The sequence below is a fragment of the Cetorhinus maximus genome, chromosome 2, assembly GCF_964194155.1.
Source record: "Cetorhinus maximus chromosome 2, sCetMax3.hap1.1, whole genome shotgun sequence".
Taxonomy (NCBI): domain Eukaryota; kingdom Metazoa; phylum Chordata; class Chondrichthyes; order Lamniformes; family Cetorhinidae; genus Cetorhinus; species Cetorhinus maximus.
In genome coordinates, this window is record NC_135880.1 from 138,921,506 (window position 1) to 138,947,943 (window position 26,438).

General features: G+C 44.1%; 1 protein-coding gene across 1 annotated transcript; it reads right to left on the reverse strand.

Moving 5' to 3' along the window:
* Positions 1–1,737: 1,737 nt before the first annotated feature.
* Positions 1,738–25,369, reverse strand: dusp4 (dual specificity phosphatase 4). The gene is made up of 4 exons (XM_078570069.1): positions 24,912–25,369; positions 15,683–15,819; positions 9,301–9,520; positions 1,738–5,161 (listed from the first exon to the last, which is right to left on the reverse strand). The coding sequence occupies exons 1-4, from the start codon at positions 25,270–25,272 to the stop codon at positions 4,776–4,778; spliced, it is 1,104 nt and encodes a 367-aa protein (XP_078426195.1). The 5' UTR covers positions 25,273–25,369; the 3' UTR covers positions 1,738–4,775.
* Between the last annotated feature and the right edge of the window lie 1,069 nt (positions 25,370–26,438).

Genomic DNA, 26,438 nt, shown 5'->3' on the forward strand with positions numbered 1-26,438 from the left:
CTTGCAGCAGGCGCCGATCCATTATGCGCCTATTTTCAGGTTTGAGTGAATTTCTAGGCAGTTCTTTCTTAGAAAGAGGATGTTGTGCATGGGACATGAATGTCTGATGGGAGGTCAGCACAGTGAGCACAGGCTGATGGGAGAACAGCTGCTGAGCGTTGGGCTGTTTAGGGTGAGTTACTTTCATTGTTGAGTGGACTGATATTTCTGCTGGTCACAGTGAGGGATGGCCATAAGGTGCTTTTCAGACATTGTGCTCAGTATCAGCTGACCAGCCTGACCATGATGAATGACAACTTGTCCAGGGTCTAGTCCGTGGAGTCTGGACAGTGAGGCAAATCTACCTGTGTGGTACCAATTGACAACAGCTCCAGCAAGGACAAGTCAGGTAGAGAAATTACAACTGTAACTAGAGAAAAGAATTTGAGGAAGTTAGAATATGCAAAACGAAAATAAAACAAAGGAAGTACTTGTACCCTAAGGGGACACTGTGGAGTGACATTTCTAGAGGGAGTCTCCCACTCGCATCCTCTTACTTCAGTGCTTTATGTCAATTATTAGGGATTTCAGTGGCCATTTTGATGTAGCTACAGTATCTAAGAGGGAAAGAAACCTCTCCCCTCCCTGGAAATTTACCACCTGTAAATCCACTGTGGGATGTAGGGCAAATGTAAATAACTGAGAACAAGAGGTTTGAGGAGTAAAGAACAAAGTTAATCGCACCTTAAGCAAGTTTTGGATAACAGTTGGTAAAAGCAGCAGAGTAGTCTAATGGCTTTAGTACAGGATCAGCAACCCAGATTCTGTGAGTACAAATCGTGTGAAAGCTATGAAGATTACTTCAATAAATCTATTACTCTGTGGAGTGGCGCCTGGAAGAAAAATGACTACAGATTGGTTCACTTTTGTACTTTACAGGAAGAAACTTGCCAAACTTTATCTGGTTTGGCTCACACATGACCCTGGACCCACAACATGTTCTTGATTTTTAATGCCATTTGAAGGGGGCTGCATATCTTCTCACAGCAACTATGGATTCCACATTTAAGAATAGATAAATAAACAATTAGATTGAGGTTTGTTCTGGTGTCAGTTAGATGTGGAATACTTTTATCTCTGGTGAGTCAAATCATATACGCAGCAGTAAATTTACAGTATTACAGCAATGGTTCAAGTACCTCTCCAGGACTTGAGCACAAAAATGAAGGCTGACACTCCAGTGCAGTACTGAGGGGGTGCTGCATTGTCAGAGGTGCTGTCTTTCAGATGAGATGTCAAACTGAGGCCCTAAATGCCTGCTCAGGTGGATGTAGAAGAACGCATGGCACTATTTTGAAGAAAAGCAGGAGAATTATCCCTGGTGTCCTGACCAAGATTTATTCCTCAACAAACATCACACTAAAAAAAAGGTTACCTGGTCATTATTGCAGTGCTGTTTGTGAGAGTTTGCACATATTGGCTGCCACACTTCCTACATTACAACAGTGACTACACTTCAAATGTACTTCATTGGTTGTAAAGCACTTTGACATGTCTGCTTGTTGTGAACAGCGCTATATAAATGCGAGTCATGTCTATGCTGCAGCAAACAACAGAAACTGCACTCCAGGTCCAGGGATACCAATGAACAGTCCCTGCATTCCCTGATGGTGATCTATTCTGAGCTGACAATATTGACGGAAATGCAGTGAAAAAAGTATTAACACACCCTATAGCAGCAAATAAAAGTTGAAAAGGTTTCATTTTATTTTTTTTATTTTACAAACAGCTGCTTGAGCAATAAATAAATCAGAAAGAGGTTCTGACCTTCAGAGTGACAAATGAAATGAATTATATATAAAGTATAAAATACCACAACACATTCATATGCTGCTTGTTGTACATTTTTCTCAAGCAATTTCTGAAATACATTTACTGCTCCTTATTCATAAATAGATAGGACAAAACATGTGCAAATATCAAAACGTTCATTTAGGTATGTTGCATTAAGGGTATTTTTCTGATGCTCTGAATCAGTGTGAAACCTCACTTGGTGGGATTGTGGGTTGCAGACAGGGCTCTAGCAGTAGAACATCAATTCTGTGCCGTGATCTCCATTCAGGTGAGGCTCCAATCCTGGATGGTCAGCCACCAAGTTCTTAAACAATCTCATCAATGTTTCTGAAAACTCTAAATGAACAATAATTCTTATTGGCCCAGAACTTGCTGGAGTGGAGCATCTTGCAAGTGAATTGATAATGGTCAAAAGGGCATGTGGGGCCTTGGTGATCTATGGGGTGAAATTTAAGGATAAAGAGATAAACAGAACAAACAAAGCGAAGGGAATAGGTTGAACTGGAGTGAAATTAAATACAGAAAGAAATAAAGAGAGAAAGAATGATTGGATGAGAGAAAATAAAAGAGACTGAAAGGGGCACTAAGGATAAAAGGAAAATGAAGCATCCTCTAAGAACAATTTACTAACCTAGAGGAGTGCGTTTCCATGGTTTCAATTATTCCCTTTCTGGGTCTCCAAGGTTAAATGGCCTATCAGGAGCACAAATCAAATCATTAGCAGTGTCCTTTTACTTTGAAGTAGCACCACGAACTGTGTGCGGTGAGTTTAATTCATATTGACAGCATAAATCCAACAAGTCCTGAACGCTCACAAGGAGTTTGAGGGTGAGCTCTCTGACGGCAGAATGGCACAAATCGTCCAGCAACTTGTGGTGATTCACAATTCATGGTGTGTCTCTTCCTCACTACAAATTGCTGCATTAGTAATGATGGGCACATTAAACTTGCTGTTACTTTCCCATCAGATTCTGGGACATGATATTGACAAGTGGAGAAAAAAAACACCGAACTTGAATGGGTGCACCTGAGACACTCGGTTAGTTTTCTGAGCATTGCGCCACAGCTGGGGAGCCTTGCCCTCCAGCATGCCTGGCCAGTCATCTAAATTTCAATATTGCACACTCAAAAGCTAACCACAACACTCCTCCCGATGATTTAATAAGACTGCCGTCAAAAATATAAGGCCAAGGTTGTGCTTTTAAAGGATCCTGTACCAGCCAGTCTGTACTGTGTAGGGACAGCAGGAATAACTGACTTTGGAAAAGAGGTTTTCAAAGATAATAAGATCACTGAGCATCAAAGAATCTGCACGGTTTCGTTCAGTGAAGTTTAGGTTCATTTCTGATCTTCAAGCCAGCCCACCAGAAACAGTTTCCAAAAAGGTCCAGAGTGTTGGTAGAGAGCTCAACTGAAAGCAGATTACAGCTTAAAACAGATCTGTGGTCAGTACAGAATGAAACAGTAATAGCAAAGCGCAGTGTTGGAAATTGAAGGTCAGTCATTCACTGTCCAGCCTGTCTTCATCGTGGCTGCACAGTGCAATAGGTTTCAGTCATACTCTTGAACCACACATTTTTTTAAAAAAAATTGTGCTTTCAACTCTATGTTGTTTTTGCATTTTAAAAGGTACAGTGTTTCTCTGACGTGGTGCTGTGCTGGCCCCCAACACCTCGCCCTACCTGTGAATGATTGTGTAATGTCAAATGCCAACGCGGGAATCTATAAGAGAGCTGGCTTCACTCTGGGCAACACCCCTCAGCCAATTAGATTTCATCTTTCAAATGAGTTGCTATTGTCTGCTAGTATTTCCAGCTGCAGTATTTTGGATGTGAAATCCAATCAAATGACAAGGAAGCAGTCTAGCTCCTCCAAAGAGCACAGGATTATTTGCAGATACCACAGCACTGTGGATCCATTCATGAAATGTCCCACACTCCAAAATGACCTGTCCATCCCTTCCATCAATAAGGATAACCTGGCTTGCAGATGAGAATTTATTTTCTGTCTAAGTGGGAAATCTGAGCTGTTCTTAAACTTTGAGTTTTCACAGCGTGTGTAGGCTGTTTGTGTCTCAGCACTAGAGAGGAGAGTTTTCCAGTCTTATACGATATTACTGTTGTTGGGGATTATTTTTTCCACAAACAGATCATCAAGTACTGAAGTGTTTTGCCATTTGTATTTGGATGTTTTCTTTCCCCATTTATGCCTGCTCCATTCCAACACCCTCCCCACCCCGCACCCCCTCACCCCCTCCAGTTCAGAAAGCCGAAAACAGGTCCCAAACTCTTTCTTTGGGTAAAATCTCCAAAAGTCCCAAGTTAAGATGCAGCAAGAAAGAGGGAGATGGAGATTTCCTGAATGTCTCATCCAGTGGCCCAACTGGTCACCTATGTGACAGGGAGATTGGAACACTTCATTGATGGGCCTGCCACCAGTGAAGAGAGTCAGGTCACTCTTCACTCCAAGTGTGACCCTTGTTATTCATTTTGTCCGTTTTAGAGTCTGGCACTGATGGTAACACCAGAAGAAGGTCCAGATGTGATTTACACACAGGTGCAGAGATATTAACTTGGTGCCTACTAGAGGTTTAACATGGTGGTGGGGGCACACTGGCAGCTTGCTCATAGAGAGGAAGCTTGCATGAATTGATGGTTGCGATATAAATACTGAGGCAAATGCATTTAATTAGAAAGTCAAAACAAAACTTCGTGTTTATTCAAAAGTGACTTATTGCAAAAGAAAGTTCCTAGTCTTGACACTGAAGAAATGAGGTGTAAAAGTAGCCAGTTTTTTCTAAGTTAATTATTGTCAAAATTGAATGCCAATCTTTTCCTGCCTCTTTAAAATAAGAGGTTCAGACCATTTAACAAACTACTTGACTGGATGCTCTATTAGACAGAAGTTATGGACATTTGGTTGAGTTTTTAAACTGTCATCCATTAGTAAGTTGGTGATGTTGTGATGGGGTTGGGTAAGTAACTGAGACCATTTGGAGTTGAATGAACACCAACAGACACGGGGAAGCTGAAGACAAACTGAGATGATGGGGTCGATGAAGGTTTACTCTGCTCCCTGAGGGCCCCTGAAGGACTGGCAGCTTTTACAGAGCATGAAGGCGCCAGGATCTGAGTTTCAAACTGCAGCAACTGTCCCATGAAGCTGAAGTTGGGAGAGATTATGCTCCGTCTCTGCTTGACAAACTCGAAGGCCTCCTCCAGCCGCACGCGTTTAGTCATCATTAAATAAGCAAGGCAGATGGTGGCGGATCGTGAGATGCCAGCTTGGCAATGAACTAGTATTCGGCCATCAACTTTTTTGACAGAATCTGAAAAGAGAAAGAACAGCAGACAGTGAGGAAAAGAAGGTTTAAAACAAGCAGTGGTGCAAATTGAGCCAGGAGCCTAATGAATTCACATTCCAATTTATTATACGTTAATGTAATCAATACACGTTACTCCAGCATAAACAAACAATCTCCCACCCACAGCACAAAACCATCCCAACACAAACCCACTCCCTACCCATGCTCCCGCACAAACCCACCCCCAGCACAAACCCACTCCCCACCCACACGCACAAACCCACCTCTCAACACAAACCCACTCCCACCCTCGCGCACAAACCCACCTCCCAGCACAAACCCACTCCCTGCCCACGCTCCTGCACAAACCTACCTCCCAGCACAAACCCACTCCCCACGCTCCCACACAAACCTACCTCCCTGCACAAACCCACTCCCCGCCCACGCTCCCGCACAAACCCACCTCCCGGCACAAACCCACTCCCCATGCTCCCGCACAAACCCACCTCCCGGCATAAACCCACTCCCCACCCACGCTCCCGCACAAACCCACCTCCCAGCACAAACCCACTCCCCGCCCACGCTCCCGCACAAACCCACCTCCCGGCACAAACCCACTCCCCGCCCACGCTCCCGCACAAACCCACCTCCCGGCACAAACCCACTCCCCGCCCACGCTCCCGCATAAACCCACCTCCACCCTAAATTGAACTCATCTACATTTCCACTCTTAGCAGATGTAACCCCTTACCACAGCCAAACCACACTGCCGCCCCCCCCCACGCCACACACACCGCACACATGCACACACACACACACACCCACACCTCAAGTAATCAGTCCCTTCAACAATTTGATTTTACCTTTCTTTATCTAAAAAAAAACTAAGCAATCCACTTTCAAAAGTATGTCAGATGTAAAATATCTCCCAATCATTCACAGTTTTGTACAGGGGTCACTTTTTACCCCCATCCTCCACAGTCTGTCAGATCTGCAGTCAGGACCACAATAAACCTCACTTCTTCACACAGTTCATTTCATAATTCTTCCTGGGGCCTCAAGCTGTGCAATGGATGGTGATGAAATGACACAATCTTTATATTGCAGTCCCAATGTTAACATGTAGCAGCAAGGAATCCTTCCCTCTTTTAATCATTTCTGTTCCATGGCTTGTGTCGTGCAGAATCATGAAGGATTAAAGCTTGACAAGCTGCCTGAGCCAGATGGGTTACATCTAGCACTCTCTGGGAGGTGTGAATGGAAATTAGTCTGGAAGATATTTTGGGATCTTGTGGTTACTGGAATAATATTCAAATATTCATGGAGGAGTATACTGTACATAATTCCAATTATCCAAATAATAATAAAAGGAACAAGCTGATGATTACTGATTGGTTAGCCTAATAGAGAAAACACATATGGGAATTATAAGAAATGTTGTTAATGTTTATCTGTAGACTGAGTATCGCACACAGCAGTTAACTTTCGTAGTTTTAGGCTATGTGATAGCAACTTCAGGAACTCTGAGCGTAAGTTACTTAAACATAGATGTAAAGTTATGCATGAAGGAGATTTCTCTTTCCAGAAGCTTGTAGACCTTTGAAATAAGATTTTTGTTGGGAAAAGGTATTAAGGGATAGGGAGCAAATGTGAGTAAATGGAGTGGAGGTCCAAGATCTAATTTAATGGCAGAGCAGGTCCAAGGGGCTGAATCGTCTATTTTTGTCCTTAATGCTAATTTTTCTGCTTCACATTAATGTTTCACAATTTAAACATAAACATTGATTGGCCAACATTTTTAAAAAACCGATCAGCAAATTGTTCCCATTAAAAGGAACAGGAAGTAGTTGAATGGTTTTCAGGTGAGATATCACAACACTAATGCAGTATCGATATGGAAGGCCAACTTGAAAACCCAGAGGAAATAAATAAGAGAGCCGCTGTAAAACATTGCCAGTGATGTGCTCAGTCAGTAGCTGATTGGATTTAAATTCAAATCACTCCAGAATACTGTGAAAACCAAAGCCATTTTGTCTATGGTCTCTCCACAAACTCTCTTCTCTATCCACCGACTTATCACTCTCTCACCCTCCCTTGCCAGTACCTGAGGCTGTTTACAACCATGGCATCCTATTTAACCCTAACCTGAGCATCCGACCCACACCCTTTCCATTATCAAGAGTGCCTATTTCCATCTCCACAATATTGCCTGTTTCTGCCACTGCTTCAGTTCATCTGCTACTGAAAATCCTATCCACGCCTTTGTTACATCTAGACTCAAATACTGAAATGCTCTCCTGGCCGTCCTCCCATCTTGCATACTCTGTAAACTTGAGTTCATCCAAAACTCTGTTGCTCTTATCCACACCAAATCTCATTCAGTCACCACCCTTGCTCACTGACTTATGTTGACACTCAGTCTGGCAATGGCTCAATTTTAAAATTCTTATCCTTGTCTTTAAATCCCTCCATAGCCTCAGCACTTCCATCTCTGTAACCTCAGCTGCCAAAGGCCTTAAGCTCTGAAATTTCCTCGCTAAATCTCTGTCTCTTTAGCTCTCTCTCCTCCTTTAAAGCAGTTCTGAAAGACTCTTTGACCAAGCTTTTGGTCACTTGTCCTAAAACTGGTAATTTGGTAATGTAGCTGGCTCCTTTTTGCAAGAGGCCTAACAATGGGTGTCCAAAATGCATGCACAATGGGACCAAAGGTGCTCGCTAAAAATAATGTTGAATTATTGTCCTCCAAGGCTCATAAAATTGATCTGGGCTGCTGTCACTTGGGGACTGCCACCACCCATGATCGTGATCCCTCTCCAGCCCACTTTTCTAGCCACTGTTCCAGACTAATTACGATGTCTCAATCTAGTCGCTTGTTTAGCAGTCTGCAGCTTGCTTGCCTGATTTAAATGAAGTCAGAGCCTCAGAATCAACAGGGCCTCTGCTGCCACAGTGGGTAACCGACCAATATATTGTGCAGCAGGTTGACCCCATTCACTCCCAATTCCCTCATGATACTTCACATTCATTGTTGGCAAGAAGTAAATTCTCAAAGATTTAAATACATCACAGAATAATTATTGTGACCAATAGTGTGATCAGGAAATATAACATTGGTTTAAATTATACAATGTCCTCAATTCAGAGAGTGCCTCAATCTTTAACCCTTGCCATCCACATGTAAAACCTAGATTAATAGGGGCTCGATTTTGAATTGGGGTGCATATCAGCAGGTGGACAGATTGTACATTGTGCCTCTCCCAAAGGATGGTTGGCAGCTCGACAGTCTGGTTAGTGTGAAAAACAGTGGCGTCTCTGAACTTGAAGGGCAGCAGTTTAAGAGGGATGATGTGTATGAGCCTCAATTGAAGGGAAGCAGCACTTTGGAGTAGTTGCCAACATTTTTGCAATACCCACAGCAGGGGGAACTTTAAATGTGGAAGCTTTTAAACCTTAAAGCCTACATATATCTGGCATAAAAAAATGCCAAAATGGCATCCACTATTCCTTATTGCCATTGAGGATCCCCTTAGCTGACACTTAAAAAACGACAGTCAAAAATGGTCACCACCCAACTTGTACTGTCTATTTATGGTGGGTGGAACCAAGAACTGGCAGCAATGTGCCAGTAGTGATGAAAATGGCATCCAGTCAAAACCACATCAGTTGATCCCCAGTTAGCATATCCTTAAGTTCAGGCCATTGGATTAAGGTTGGGGGTAAGTCAATGGTTCTGTGTCTCTCATGATTTTAGTCCCACTACAGCCCTGTTTTGAGATGTAAATGGAACATTAAGGACAGGAAAATCTCCTCCCCCAGGAATTCCATAGAAGATTGAGCCACAGTAAATATAAATTACTGCTTGTGACTCAGCAGTTTATATACTCAGAGTACTTTTTAATAAATTTGGGTGAGGATGACAATGTGCTCCATGTGGTTTTCCTTTAATTTTCCAGATGGCATGCCAGAGGTCTGCATCCAGAATGTTTAAAAATGCAACCTTCCGTATATTGTAGAGGAACAAAAGACTAATACAGAAATAATCCGCCAAACACCTAATCACTAACAATTGAATGAAATCAAATGGAAAAGAAACAAAGAAGCCAGATGATAAACAGTGAGGAATATGAAATAAATTAGAAAGAAATTAGAAATAAATGTCCTACCAATGTACTCTATTGCTTCCATGAACCAGAAACTGATGTCTGTTTTCTGATTGTCCTCCACTGGAATGCATTTATATTGATAATGGTCCTCAAAGTGGTTCGGACAATTGGAGGAGACGTTCAGGAGAGCCGTAATCCCCATGGCATCGAGAGTGTCCTTTTTAGATGCATGATACGCACTTCCAAGGTAGAGAAAAGGAAGAATTTCCACTGGGCCGCCCTATAATCAAATACATGGATTATGATATATAACAGTAGCTGCCATAACAAAGACTGCAGCAGTGACAAACACACTGCCTATACATAAATATAAAAGCAAAATACTGCGGATGCTGGAAATCGGAACTAAAAACAGAAAATGCCAAAAAACTCAGCACGTCTGGCAGCATCTGTAGAGGGAGAAACAGTTAATGGGCTGAATTTTGTGTTTGTCGGGCGGACGGGCCCGACCCAATCAACGATGGGCGCGGAGCCGATCGCCGCTGGCAAAACAGGCCGCGCCGACCAATTAAGGCCCACCCAGCGCGTTTCGGACTCTCGTGTTCAGCGGGAAATTCAAATCTGCAGCAGGCATGTTCAGACCGCAGGTTCCAATAGGGAACCAACAGTCTGTATAAAGAAAGGCCAGGCAGCCTCCTTTAGGCTGTTCACCATGGCCAGCAACCAGGCTCCAGAGGAGCTGAGGGCAGAGGAGGAGGAGGGGGGCAGGCTGCAGGGTAGGCTAGTGGGGGGCCACTGTGCCCTTCGGTTCTCCAATGCCTGCCTTGCTGTCCTCCTGGAAGAGGTGTCAAACCATCGGGAGGTGTTGTTTCTGGAGAATGGGAGGAGGAGGGCCCCCCACGTGACCAGGCAAGTGTGGCAGGAGGTGGCGGAGGCTGTAAGCTCTCAAGATGCTGTGTGGGGCACAGAAACACTGTGCCACAAGCGCTTCAATGATTTGTTGCGCTCTGGAAGGGTGAGCACCATGTCGGCCTTGGCCATTTTACCCAGCAGGTAGCCTTAGCCTTTGAGGCCCCCCCACCCCCACGTCTTAGTGTCGTTACTGCATTGGGCATTTGGCGCACGCTGGGTGGGCAAACAGATAGTGACCATGCTTACATTAGCCTTAGTGGTTGAGGAGAAGATGGGTTCTCCCCGCAGCATATGTTGGTGTTTGTCGCATTTGAATAGTCTGGGGGCAACCTGCAGGGGAGGCAGCTAGACACATACTGAGAACCCCAACACATGTCATATTGATGGTGATGAGATGGTGGAAGGGGAGCCTCAAGGTGTCATGGCCAAGAGCCATCTGCTGGCCTCGGTGCCGCACCTAGTTGCGCCTCCTTGCCATGGGCGCTAAGGCCCGTGTGCTATTCAAAGTGATGGACGCCGAATGTGCCCAAGGTGTCCGTTGTGGGAGGGGGTTGGGAGCAGCCGTACTATCTTCTGGGGACTGATCATCAGTAGTGTGGACAGGAGCCACTGAAGGCCTCAGATGGGCCACTGTGGTTGGGGTGCGGCGTGCGCGTGCAGAGTACATAAGCGATCAGCCCCAATAAATGCTCTTCCCTGTTCTGCAGGCAAAAGCTGAGAGCAGTATGTGGGAGTGGCAGCTGACTGGTGGTGGGCACACCGTGCTGCTGCAACTCACCACGTATGAAGAGCAGGCCATGGAGCTGGGGAGGAGGCAGGCGGCCAGGTCGGCAGGTGTCGGCGAGGCTGGGATGCAGCGGCCAGGTATTTGAGAGTCACAGTCCCATCCACTCTGTCTCCCCACCATCCAAAGCACTGATGATTGCTGCAATCGTTAATGCAACAACACTGCTCATTCACAGACTGAGACACTCTGATGTGTGGGTCATACACAAAGGTCCCTCGGCCCCTTGAGGATGCGCGTCTCTAGAACCTTCCACAGTCGCCTTATCCCATTTGTGACCACTATCCCCATGGCCTAACATGCCATGGCATCGCTGCTGCACATCCAAATACTTATTGCATCGTAGGAGGGTTTGTACCTCCACCGCCCTTTCAGCCAGTGCGTCCCACATTACTCTGTCCAAAAGGTCCTCAGCACCTCACCTGTCAACCTCATGGCACTCAACTTAAATAAATGCCATCATGTTAGTCATCCCTGCGCCAACAGGAAATGTTGCCTTCTGTCCACCCGGTCTATGCCCCTCATAACGGTATGAAGGTCAATAATGTGACCTGTCAATCTCCTGTCCTCCATGGCAAATGTCACAAGTTTTTGCAATGGTTCCTCATAACTCCAACTCTCCAGGCCAGCATGCATCCAGGTCAGGAACCTCTGCACTCTCCCCACTCCAATGCCATCCCTCCCATGAAGCGCAGGTCACAAGTGAACACAGAAGTGTAGATGTGGCCTTGACAACGTTTTCTGCACTTGCAACATGACCTCCCTTTTCCTACATTCTATTCCTCGGCTAATAAAGGCAAGTCTGGCTTTGACCTTGTTAAACCCCTTATGTTCCTGTTCTGCTACCTTAATGGGTCTGCCCAGCAAGGACTTCCCATGGTCCTACCATTTCTCCTGTATTCCCGTATCTTGCTTGTCCTGCCCAAGTGTTTAACCTCACACTTATCCACATAACATTCCATGTGGCATTCCTTAGGCCATCTGACCAGCCTGTCTGTATGCGCGTGTAATGTTTGGGCCTCCTCTTGACTATTTACCACCCAACTAATGTTTGTCTCCTTAGGTTCTTGAAGGTTGAGCACATTATGAGACTGGCAGGGGGGAAAGGGATGAAAGGTGTTATTGACTGAACGCTAACTGATGCACTGTACTTGTTGTTAATTTCAGCATCACCACCGCATGGCCGCCAGGAACAAGTCCAGAGCCCCCACTCCACACCTGAGGGCCAACACTTACAACTTGCGTCACATCATTTCAGTGAGCCAGGCACCAGCGCAGCCTGGTGGGGATTATAATGTCAGCTAGTGTCCCAGGGCACAGTGGAGACGGCACTTCACAATCGCTGGAGGAGATGGCATGGACTGAGATTGCCGATGGCACCAGCAGCCGGAGGACTGCAGGGGACCAGGCACATGCTGAGTCCGGAAGTGATGATGTGCCTCTGGAGATGTCAGCCATGCAGCAGCTGCAGGACAAGCGGCAGGGTGCGAGGGAGCATCTGGCAGGGTTGCATGAGGGTGTGCTTCACTTGGTCTCTGTGGTGGAGGAGCCCAGGCAGAGTGTCAGTGATGGCATGAACCTCAGGACAGAGCTATTGGAAATCGATCTGAACTGGTAACAATCACATGGGCAAGTTTAAAACACTTTCTGCAATAAATACTTCAGATAAAACATTAACAGCCCCTCTGAGCCCACATATCCCACCCCTGGATGGGGTTTGTTAAAAAATCAGTTACCCGCCTGCCCGTTGGGTCCGTGCACCGAACCGAAGATCACACGGGCTCCTCAAAATCGGCACTGATTGCCGAGTTAAGGGCTGTAACAAGGCCTTTAATTAATGGCGGGCATGCGTCGCGCTTCATCGCGTGCCCGCCCAGCTAAATATCGCGATGGTGCGCACAGTGACGTTGGGACGCTCGCTCGATGTCAGCGCGCGACATTTTAAGCGCTAACGCGCAGGGCCCGCCAACCGCACGTCATCCATAAAATTCTGCCCGATGTTTTGAGTCCGTATGACTCTTCTTCAGAGCTGCCTATAGCGTTGACTTTCTGCTGTGGGCCTCAATTTCTTGTTATGCACGCTAACAAGCAATGCTCCCAATGTAAATGGCATGTAAATGAGGTGTTACCATATCTTATCACAATATATAACACTAATATAACACCCATGGAACAACATAGGCAGCAGTGGTTCCATGTATAAGAAAGAAAGATCCAGGTTGGTCTGACTTCATAATCCATGGGCCTCAAACAGGCCTAGTTAATGAGGTGATCAGCAGAATGTTTCTGTATGTGACACTTCATCACCAAGTGTTCTTCTAACACGATATAAGGCCCTATCTATAGAACTACAGTATTGAAATTATGCCTCATTACCTAGACCATTTCTAAACCATCTGATCTTGAACTCTCGTCCCCCAGAAGACTGGGTGCTGTCTTGAAACTTTCAAGACTGGGATTGACAGATTTTAATTAGGTAAGGCTGTCAAGGGATATGTGGCAAAGGTGGAATTGAGGTACAGTTGGACAGAATCTAATTGAATAATAGAACAAGCTCCAGGACCTGAATGACCTATGCCTCTTCCAATGTTCTAATGCTCTCTTCATTCCAGGTCCCAGTAGACTCTTAGAAACCCTGTTCAGTTTCTTTACCCATGCTTTCTTGAAAATGGAAATGGCTTTGTCTCATCCTTGTCTCTCTCTGATATTCCTTTGATTGCAGTTTGGTAACTTACTCCTTGAGAAGATCAATGAGATGAGGTCTCAGAGGGAGGGGAGACTGCAGCAAAGAATCCAGATCCTCTAAGGTATAATGAAAAACTGGAGAGCGCAACTAACACTTCTTTTAAAAAGAAAATTTAAGAACGTTATTGATCACACCTGGTCAGACATGTACCTTGCTCAGGGGTCAGTTGGTAGAGAGGGGTGGCTGTGAAGCTCTTCAATGTTAACCATTCAATTTGAGTCATGTGCTATATTGGAAACTGTGGAATATATACAGAGTGAATTTGGGCTGCCTGATCTCTGGAGGACTGTGTACTGCAAGCAAATAGCAAGTGGGAGGAGGTGACAAAGGGACTGGTTTTCAGGTTGTACCTTCATCCTGTTCCTTTACCCTGCCAGGTATATGAAGAATGTAGTGGTACTGCACAACAATAACTCTTTGACACTGGTATTCTATGAGGCTATGATAACAGTAGTTGATGGCATCATATTTCTATGATATCACTTCCCTATGATACCAGGGATTATGGCAACATCAGTCTTGGAAACATTATCTAGCTCAGGTCCTGGTTGGCACCTTACAGTTTGTCAAAAGATTTGAGGAAAAGGAGTTTATTTAAGGTAAAGGCATTAAACTGGAAGAGAACAGTGGACCTGGTAAAGCCACATTCCTCCATATCCTCTTATGCCTACATTAACCCTGGTTCATATCATATTAAATGCATCACATTAATGGACAATTCTGGCTACATTCTCTGAGACAAGGCTCTGCTCAACACCTCTTAACTTCCACCTGGCTACTTGTGCATTCTTTACATCATATTAGTTTATCAGAACTTAAGTCAAAAAAAAATTTGAACACTTACTGCACCTGGGGCCGCCACTACAAAGGATTGAGGGAGAACAGGGCAAAGCCGTTCCCTCACTATCGCTTAGCAGGAATCTCTGTTCATATTTACATTACTATTTCTACAAAACGCATTTCAAAATCAGTAGGGAAGAATACCTTTGGTTATCTTGTGTACATAGTATACTGGAATGCATTTACAGCTAGATTAAAACTGCCCAGTCCATAACCCAGGCATCAGGTTAGGCTCAGTGACAGTACTCTCACTTCTGAATCAGAAGGTTGTGGGTGCAAGTCACTCTGGAGACTTTAACACATTATCTATGTTGACATTTAAGTGCTGCACTGTTCAAGCTGCCTTCATTCTGATTATAAACCAAGGTTCTCTCTACCCTCTCAGGTTGGCATTAAATATCCTATGGCACTATTTGAAAAGAAGAACTTGTGAGTTTTCCCTGGTGTCCTGGCCAATGTCTATCCCTCAACCATCATCACTAAAGCAGATCCTCGGTTGTTACATGTTGTTACTTATGGGGCCTTGCTGTACACATTTTTGACTGCGCTGTTTCTGTACATCACAGCAGTGACCACAAGGCTAAAGTATTTGGATGGCTGTGAAGAACTTTGGGATGCCCTGAGGTTGAGAAAGGTGCTATATACAGGTCAACTCCTGTCATTCGTGACCCCCTGTATTGTGAATTTGTTTACCCGCATGAATGTGTATGTACACCAATTCGCGGCCCCAAAACTTCACTCATTCGTGATTTAGAATGTTAAGCTCTCTCCTTTCCCACATCTTTCCCACAAAGAAAGCACGCACTGCGCATGTGCCATCTCTGCACATGCACAAATTCAGTGTTTGTGATTTCACCCTTCACGAGATTCGTGTGAACATCGGGAGTTGACTGTAATTGCAATTTCTTCTTCTCAGTTAGGGAGGCAAAATCACAAGCTGGATAAAAAAAATTCTGATGAAAGTTCACAGACCTGAATCATTTCTCTCTCCACATATGCTGCCAGACCTGCTGAGATTTCCAGCATTTTCTGTTTTTATTTCAAGATATGAATAAGCTAGAAAATCTGATATTATGAGAGTTCACCCCCATTTTACCACTGCAAACTGGAAAGAGAGGAATGAAATGAAAGACAATTGGTACAGAGAGGCCGATAGCTACCTGGTCATGGAGTGGAGTCCCGCAGGCACTCAGACTTGTTCCAGGTGACTCAATGTTGGCTGGTGGCAGGATTCCAGATGGGCTTTTTGCCTTAATGCAAAACTCAGGATATTCGGAAGAAAATCTCTCGTATCCTCCTGCATCAGTAAAGAAGCATTGTATCATTATGCACAGCTAGTTCTATGTGGTTTTCGGAGGCCAGTGTGCTTTACAGGGGTGACGGTACTCATTACAATGCCAAAAACTTAAGCGGGTGAGATATATTTTTGGTATTAGTGTCAAGTTTGTGGTAGAAGCCCTTTTACCCCACCCAATCTTCTATTCCTTTGACCTCAATACAAACGGAAATCAGATGAGGTGTAAAACAGGCTGTTGTTTTCTGCTACTGACCAGTAAGACCAATTTCACCCCCAAAGCCCTTGAACAAGGTTCAAAGAAATAGTTACTTGACCCATGAAGTTCAATTCATTCATAGGTCTTGCGCATTCCACCTGATCATGAACTATATCTCACCTACTTCATCGCTTCGGGGTAAGTTCTGCATAAGTGCTTGACACTTATCAGACCGTCTCTCCATTTGCACATCTCCATTTGGCTTGCTGGCTCCAAAGCAACCTGCCCCAACAGCACTGGAACTAAGGAGGTCAAAACTGGTCCTTAGCAGTAGGATAAAATGAGCAATAGTGAATCACAATTTTATTTTCCCTATGGTGTTCGCTATTGGCCATTTCCGTACTACATCAGAAAACCAATTTCACCCCCATTGTGTCTTAAGAAGCATTTTATTTTCTCAGGATGTATCTACCACTTCTGTGGAGTTCTGTGAATCCCTTCTCGTAACTTAGAGTTGCAAAATCATCTCTATTTTCAACTCAGAGCCCTGTAATATGTCAATATCACTTGCCAGATAGGGTTCCCAAAACTGCACCTAATTTTTTTTTATACTTGGCCTAAAAAGTGATCCATAGAAGATTAGAATAACCTGTTTCAACTGAAATCCAAATGCTTCAAGGCATGTCCTCGTATTTAATTAGCATTATTGATAACAGCTTCACATTGCCCAAAGCATTCAGTGAATGATTAATAATCCCACTTTATTGATAAACGCCCTTCATTGTGCACATCTATACTGCTTCCTAATTTGATGGGCATTACCTTGTATTTATCTACACTATAATCCATCTGTCACTGAGGTGGAATAAGCTTCAAAACTAAGAGCAGAATGAAACCATGAACAGAGACACAGGAGGATAGCTTCCCAAGCTGGAAGTGCATATCGGGAAATCGGGAATAGGTATATGAGTTTTACCTAACTTGCTATAGAGTGGCAACAGAGTGCATAGAATGTAGAGTGAATGGAACAAGTTGGGGAGGGGTCCAAGAAAAGCCTGACACTTCATCAAAGGCCAAATATATCCTCAAGGAGGAAGCTTTCTGAGTCAATATACACGGAATCAGTGACAGGAAGTGTAGGAAATTAATACCAAGGCATTCCAAATTTTATTAAATCAACGTGAAATTGTTTGACTAGATTAAGAGGATTTCTCAGAAGGAGAGTCTGCTAATCATGGGTAACTTATTATTTTGAAATAATGTGGACAGAAATAGGAAAAGCTACAAAAGCAGGATTTAAATGCAAGTCAGGATCTTGAGAGGTGCATGGCATATAGCAGTAAGAGTGATAAGACTAGTGTGAGAAAACCTCAAATGCAGTGGGGTAGAAATTGGGCCTTGTTGCACCTATTTCGAGGATGTGAAACAAGACTAATTTCAGGGCACAAGGCCACACCCGTAAACTGCTCCAGAGATACAGGCACCGCTGGATTGGTATTGGCAGTTGTCTGGATAACCACAGTGCCTGTCTGAAACAGGATTTAGGCCCCTCGCACAGGTAAATGAGGGGTCTAATGCTTGTCGCAGAATTCCTTGGGAGGACCTAAATGGAAGCCCAAGCCAGGTCCCCAACCCCAAGATGCTCTTGAGGGCCACTGCCAAGGCACAATCTCCTACCTGCTATCCTCCTCTCCCATCCACTCTGGAATTTACCCGAGGAGTGTTGCAGATGAGGAAGCCCAAATTGGTTGGTGCAATTAGCTAGCTGCCTCTGGAGGTGCCTTCACCTTTCCCCCTATTATAAAAGGCCCAAGGCCAAATTTATCACAAACTTTGGGTGTCCTGGTTCAAATACACTGTCAGTTATGCACCTGAAAATAGACCTTAGTGAATTTCTCCCCCAGAGAATCTTAGGCACAATAAGTAAAGCTAGGTGAAACAGGACAGAGCAATCTAGGAAAGTAACTGGCAAGTGAAAGACCCAGCTTGATAGAAACTAAAAACACCAACAGCTTGTCTTTATATAGCACTTTTAATGTAGCAAAATGTCTGAAGGCACTTCATGGAAATGTTATCAAACAAAATTTGACACTGAGTCATATAAGGGGATAGTCAGGAAGATGACCAAAGACTTGGTTAAGAAGCGTTTTAAAGGGGGAATGAGGTGGAGAGTTTTAAGGAGGTAATTCTAGACTTTATGGCTTTGCAGCTGAAAGCATAGACACCAAGTGATTAAAATTTGGGATCCTCAGGAGGCCAGAAGTGAACAAGTGCAGATACCTTGGAAGGTTGTAGGGCTGGAAGAAATGGGTAAGGGCAAGGGCGACAAAACAAAAAAGATTTACCTTTATGTAGTGCCTTTTTGACCACCAGATGTCCTAAGGTGCATTACAGCTGATTAAGTACATTTGCAGTATAGTTACTGTTGCAATGTAGGAAATGCAGCAACCAATTTACACACAGCAAACTCCCACAAACAGCAATGTGATAATGACCAGATAATCTGTATTGGGATGTTGATTGAGGGGTAAATATTGATCAGGACACCAGGCATAATTCCCCCTCTCCTTCAAAAAATAGTGTCATTGGTTCTAGCATATCTCCCTTTGCAGACTCTCTGCTTCCTCTTGACAACTTACTTTTCTACCTATCTTGGTATCATTGGCAAATTTAGCTATTATACATTTAATCCCTTCATCCAAATCATTGATGTTGATTGTAAATAGTTGAATCCCCATTATTGATCCCTACGGCGCTCCACTAGTTACAGCTTCCCAACCTGAAAAAGATCCATTTATCCCTACTCTCTGCTTCCTGTTAGCTAACCAATCATTTATCCATGCTAATATGTTATCCCTTACACCAAGTTATCTTATCTTGTGTTAAGATTTGATGTGGCACCTTATCAAATGCCTTCTGGAAATCCAAGGGCACCACCTCTACAGGTTTCCCTTTATCCAACTTGCTTGTTACTTCCTCAAAAAAACTAATAACTCAGCCAAACACAATGTCCCTTTCACAAAGCCATGTTGACTCTGCCTGATCATGTTATGATTTTCTAAGTATCCTGCTATAACCTCTTTTAATAATGGATTCTAGCAATTTCCCAATGACAGGTGTTAGGCTAACTTACCATAGCTTCCTCCTCTGTCTCCATCCTTTCTTGTATAAAGGTGTTAGATTAGCTTTTTCCAATCCACTGGAACCCTTCCAGAATCTAAGGAATTTTGGAAGATGATAACTAATTCATCTACTGTATCTGCAAAACCCCAGGATGCAGGCCATTTGGTCCAGGGGACTTGTCAGTCTTTAGGTCTTAAGTTTTCCCAGCACCTTTTCCCTAGTGATGGTGGTTGTTTTAGTTTCCTCCCTCCTGTTCACCTTTTGATTTTCAAGTAGCTTTCTAAGTTTTCCAAGTCTTATACAGTGAAGACAGACAAGAAATATCTGTTCAACATCTCTATTTCCTTGTTTATCATTATCAATTCCCCAGACTCACTCTCTAGAGGACCAACACTAGCTTTAGTTATTCTTTTCCTATTTTAATACTTATAAAACTCTTACTATCTGTTTAATATTACTAACTGGCTTTCTCTCATACTCAACTTTCTCCCTCTATTATTCTTTTCATCAATTTTTCTTGGTTCTCAAAATCTGAACAATCTTCTGACCTACCACCAATCTGCAGATTTGTACAGTGTTTATTTCAATTTGATATAATCCTTAACTTTATTTAGCCACAGATGATGCATCCTTCTCAAAAGCCTTTCTTTCATACTGGGGAAAATCTTTGCTGAGAGTTATTAAATATCTTCTTAAAAGTCTGCCATTGCATTTCTACTGTCCTACCTTTTAAACTAGTTTCCCAGTTCACTTTGGCTCTGCTTTCATACACTTATAATTATCTTTATTCAGGTTTAAAACACTAGTCTTAGATCCACACTTCTTCACCCCTTCAAACTAAACATGAAATTCTATCATGTTATGATCGCTGTCATCCAAAGGCTCCTTTACCATGAGGTTATTTATTAATCCTGTCTCATTGCTCATTACCAGGTCTAGAATGGCCTCCTCCCTGGCTGGCTCTAGAACGTACTGTTCTAAGAAATTGTCCCATATACACTCTATTTTCCAGGCTACCTTTGCCAATCTGATTTGCCCAATCTACATGTAGATAAAATCACCCATGATTATTGCAGTACCTTTCTTACACACTCCATTTATTTCTTCCTATATACTCCATCGTACAGTGGGGGCCTATAAATCATTCCCACAAGTGACCTCTTACCTTTTCTATCTCTACCCAAACTGATTCTACATGCTACTCTTTCAAGCTAAGGTCATCTGTCACTACCACACTAATGACATCCTTAATTAACAGAGCTACCCACCACTTTTGCCTAGCTTCCTGTCTTTTTGAAATGTCAAATACCCTTCAATATTCAGGTCCCAGCCTTGGGCACTCTGCTACCATGTCTCTGTGATGGCTATCAGGTCATATATATTTATTTCTGTCTGTGCTAACAATTCATCCATTTTGTTATGAATGCTCTGCGCATTCCGATATAGAGCCTTTAATTCTGTCTTTTTACTGTTTTTGCACTCTCTGACCTTATCTGCTGGTGCACTTTTAAGTTTGTACTCTGTTCCTCCCTGCCACACTCTGGTTATCTTTACCCAAATCACTACCCTGCTTTAGTACTTCCTTATTACCCTTTGATTTACTACATCTCCTCTCATGATCTGTTCCCCCCACTTTTTAAATTTAAAGCCCTCTATTGTGTTCAGCTATATTCAGGAGATGACAGATGCCCCATTCTGGGAGCTGACAGGTTGCTGATTTTCCCAAGCCTGGAGTCTCAGAATCATTCATTTTTATCACTGCTGCCTTTCCGAGGTGCATGGCCAACTCACTGAAACTTGATTGAGTAGATTTCCCCTTCAGCCATCATTTTCCAGTTACCTGTGCTAGTATGAGTAGGAAGGTTAATTCCACTATCCAGGGAATGTATCTTGGGAATCATGGAATCACTGAATCAAAGTCAGGAGCTAATTTCCATTTTGTTCACTGACCATTTCTAATATTATTTATTTATAATAAATAAATATATATAAATATACCATTTCTAAGATTAATAATAATCTCTAGTAGTATGAAGTTTTGACTAACTGCTGGTGGTAAGTTAAGATGCCCTAATCACAACATTCAACATCAATGTCTTGTTAATAAATAATGTATATGCTCAGTATCCTTTTTTTATGTCTGATTATCCTTTTCAGAAATGCGTCAAGATGTTTTACTGCAGTAAAATTTCACTTGATCCAGAATCTTAATATGCAGAGGTGCTATATGAATGCAAGTTGTTCGATAGAGTTAATGTTGAAAAACTGTTTGAACAGCCTTAACACCCAGGACTTTGAATATCTCTGTCCATAAGTCCAAAGTGGGATTGAAAGAAATATAAAAAAGATTGACAGGATGATTCCGGTGTTTAGACAATCGAGCTACTCACTCAGAGGATCAGTAGTATTTGTTTATTCTGTAGAGATGAAACTTTAGGGGAGTGTGATTGCTGAATTTGGATATTTAGATTCTGCGTATTAAGATTCTGAATCAAATGAAAATTGGGAAGAACTTCATTTAAAAAAACAAATTTTTTGAAGAGTTAAAGTTATGTTATACAATTACAATGTAAACATCCTGAGGAAATCAGAACTTGTAACTCATCCCATCTCAGGGGTGGATAGATAAGAAAAAATGCAGAAGGCTGCAAGGGAAAGAGGGTGGGGTGAAAAGCTATTGCGTTAAAGATCTATATGACAGTCCTGTTTATTACAAAACTCACTAGGGTAGTCTCTCTGCACCAGCTGGGTATAAAGTATCATATGGCTGGAATGCAGAGATGAAAATCGGGGAATGGAGTCTGCCTTGGAAGGAAAATGGTGTGGATTCTATCGACGACACACAATTTCCCTGTTCAAGTTTGCTCTGGTCATTATCACATTGTTTCTTTGTGGGACCTTGCTGTGTAAATTGGCTGCTGTGCTTACCACATTATAACAATGACTCCTTCTCCTCCTCGTACCATACTCTAAGGGGGCATTGGCGACCATGAGCTTCTCCATGATTATGGAGAATTATGCTTGGCAAAGTGCTGCAGTAATTTGCTGTTGCCTTTTGCAGTATGGCTGACCAGGAAACTCTCCCGCCCTTACCACTGCCATTGGCACAATGGAAGGGTTTACAGGCTGATAATAAACCTGTTTGGCCACGTCATGAACACACCTTCCACGGTCATCAAGTTCTGAAGTGGGACTTGAACCCAGGGCTTCTGGCCTAGAGTAAGGACGCTACCCACTGCACCGCAAGATCTCTCTATAAAAGTGACTATACTTCAAAAAAGACTTCATTGATTGTAAAGTGCTTTGGATGGTCTTAAGGCCATGAAAGGTGCCACTGGCGGCTGCGGCTAAGGGTGGTGTAAGGGCAGCACAAGGCATCGAAACAGTCGCTGACTAAAGTCACCAAGAAACGGAGGAAACCCCGTAAGCAGAGCTATTCCACTTACACGTACAGGGTGCTGACCCAGGTCCACCCTCCCACCAGTAACTCGTCAAAGGCCATGAGTGTTATGAATTCCTTTGTTATCAACATTTGAGCTCATCTCCTCCGAGGCTTCGCACCTCATTCACTACAACAAGCGCCACACCATCTCAATCTGAGCACCATCCGCCTCATGCTGCCAGGAGAGCTGGCCAAACACGCTGTCTCCGAAGGCACCAAAGCGGTCACCAAATACACCAGCTCTGTTTAGGTCAATCATTCTAAAGGTTATAAGAATAAGTCCTCCTTCCTATTTTTACTGCCCTCCACCCAAGCCAGAGAATTGGGAAGGTGGAACCAAATGCAGATAGCATTGGTGTATTTAAGGCTTGATGCATACAGCGGGGGAGAACAGGGGTATACAGGGGCACAGCCAACGGTTGCACTTGGAGTGAGAGGAGTCGGGGCACAAACACGGGCACAGAGCAGGTGGGTGAACGGTCAGTCTCTGTTCTGGGAATGATCTTTAATTTCTTTTCGCAGTAATCGGGACCCGGATACACTCGATGAAGTGGACGAACTGCCAATACACAAACACGAATCGATGTTGGGCTAACGGCCTGTCACCAGGATAGGCTGCCAGTCCGGACAGCATGTAGCTTCTTACACATGGGCAGATAAAAAGTGAACGCGAGTGACCCCCCGTCACCGCGCCGTCCCGAACACTGGAGAGAAAACACAGATGTATACACAAATGCAAACTTCGGAGTCCAGGACAGGGATACATATCAGGATTGTAAACATTTGAACAGTCAGCAACCAAACAGAATTTAGATTAAGCCTAAACTAAGCGGCGCCACTGTTAGATAGTTCAATAAGAAGCCACAGACACCGCTGACCAGAAGAAACATTCTCACCATGTCGTTAATTAACAACATCATGTCACTATGTTTTTCGACCAACCATTTGGTTGCAAATAATTAAGTTTTAGCGCATAAAGGAGGGATGTGACAGCAGCAGGGGTTCATGGAGAAGCCTCTGGGATATTAAACACTGGGTGAAACTGGAGATGGGGCTCAGTGATAGAGTAGGGCCGATGAAGTAAACGGGCAATGCGGCCAGGCTGACACGTCCCCTGGTCAGTTAGTTGTACCGTCCCTAACAATCGTTTCATTTCACGGGGCGCGTGTATTTTTTTTGGTACAATAATTGTTTCGCTTCATGCATTTTCGCGCCCGATGTTGAGATGCCACCAAAGTCCCGTTAGGCAGGGCTGGGGCTGCAATGGGACAGCAGCAGTCGAGCGGGAGAAAGGGGAGGGGGAGGGATGTCTACAGTTGTGAATGAAGAGAGTGGGAGATGCCCCCGTCCCCAGAGGCTGAAGCCTCCAGCTGTGAGCGCCGCCGTTTGTCCATGTGCCCCCCCAAAACACTGCAGCAGACCCACAGCACCGCGTCCACCCTCACACATCAAACAACTCCTCACATCCACAACTCACATCTCCCCCGTGCATTCTCCAGCCTGTAACTCCGTAGAAAGAGGACGTCATGAAGTGATAACCAGGACGCTTTTGGATGCCAACATTCACAGTCCCTCTCTGCCAGGAGCGTTTACTCTCTCATTCCCCAACCAACCCTCCCAGCAGATGATGAAAAGGAAACGATTACGTCTGATGTTGTAAGGGAAAGGGAGGAACACCTCACACACACTGGGAGCTCGGCAGGCTCGACAGTCCCTTGCACAACTTCACTTCAACCAACAAAAATCTCAACTATAGTGACAACATTCGGTAACCAGAGAAATGGAGAGCGAGAGCGAAGCAGGTTTCAGTGTAAATGCAGCCGTCACCAACCTGAACAGGTAACAGCGTTACCGAATATTACACATCATCATCGGTAAAATGTTAACATTACCAATAAATCCCATCAACACCCAATATTATTACCGTAAATCACCATTGTCTGCGATTACTAATACCAATCCATTCTGAAAGACACCATTGTTACCTATAATTACCAATATTAACAATAACCACATTATTAGCGCTAATTACTATTACAGATGATTACCAACACTATTATTACCCGAATATTACAGAGGTCAATCCCACACTCATATCAAACCGGATAACGTCAACGTGTAAAATTCTAATGTTAAATATCGCCAACTGAGAAAAGAAATTGCTCTCGCAGCGGGATGTCCTTTACCGAAGGATTGTACAACCTCAGGTCAATTTCCTCCATTCAGATCCAGCCGGGTAGTGAACTCTACCACACAGGAGACAAAGCGGCATGAATGGTGGAAGTTGTCCAATTGCAGGTAACTGAATGGGGAACTGGTTGATGCCCTTACCCTTGAGGAAGTAGATCTGAGTTGGGTAGGAGGCTCCCAGTAGTGCGTTGAGCACCGTGTTAACGGTGCTGTCGTGTCTGACCAGGTCAAATCGTTGGCTCCTCTCGTCGTACAGGACGAGGGCCGAGTAGAAGCCCGCTTGGAGCCGGCTGCGGGGCTCCTCGGCCGGGATGATGTGCTGCAGGCTGACGGAGCCTTTGGCTCTGCGTTTGACGATGGTGTTGCAGCGGACATTGAGTGAGCCGCTGATGTGACAGGCACTGTACGCCAAGAACGACCTGCAGTCCAAGATGAGGCACTTGCGCCCGCCTTGCCTCACGAACCGCTTCACCTGGCTGCACTCAACATCCGACACCTCCATCTTCACTGGGAGCCCGCAAGCCGCATCTGGCTGCAAGCTTTGGCTTTGGAAAGAAAGAAAACACTGCCAGCGGCCGGATCCCGGAGTCCAGCACTGCTATGAGTGCCCAGGAGGACGCTGGCCACTCCTTCCTTTTTATGCACCCATCTTATGAATGGAACAGGGGCTCCATCGCCATTTATGGATAATGACGTGTTCATCACGGGGTAGATCCATGCCGGCAGGCTCAACAGTCACTCTAATTCACTTACACCCAGTTATGTATAAACACTGAGATACACCCTCAGCTATGTACACACATACACAGAGATGCAGATACACGCTCGGGTCTGTGTGGCACTAGGATTACTACATAATATAGATTTTGAGAAGGAAAAAGCGGCAGTATTGATTCAAGGATAATGCTACCGTCCTGAGTAGCAAGGATGCGCTAGGTGTTTCCAGGACTGATTCTATTTGGCTTTGTGTTGGGGAATAGAGAGGAGGCAGGGGGCTGTGACCTTGTTGGGAGTTTCGTTTTTCTAGAGGTTCAAACATTGAGGAGGAGAGAGATGGGCAAATTTGTTGTCAAATTGCAGAGGTGTCTGACAAAAAACGGAGTTGCAATATTTGAAGATTAATTCTCATTATATAGACAGAGGAAAACATAGTGCAAAGGGCAGGTAAGGAGAAAAAAATCTGATATGTGTACAGGAGAACTTTTTTGATCAATATAATTTGGCAGGGGGATGGGGACCTGAACACAGGTTCAGGAGGGAGAGAAGCAAAACTGGAAATGGAAAGGCAAAAAATTACTAAACAAGTGGGGAAGACGGCAAAGACAAAGACCAGAAAATAGACAACAAAGGAGCTCTTCAGTGATTAACAGTGTATACGGAGTCTAGTGAATAAGGCAGGTGAGTGGAGGGCATGGATAGACACTTGGAAGTTTGGGATTGTTTTTTTTGAGCCAAGGAGGCTGAGAGGAGATTTAATCAATTCCGATGAAAGACCAGAGACCTGATATGTTAACTCTGTTTCTTTCTCCACAGATGCTGCCAGACCAGCCGAGTATTTCCGGCATTTTCTGCTTTTATTGCAGATTTCCAGCTTGGAAATTTCCACTTGGAAGTTTGATGTAATATCTATTGCTGAAACATGCCTTAAGGAATGGCGGGAACAGCAGT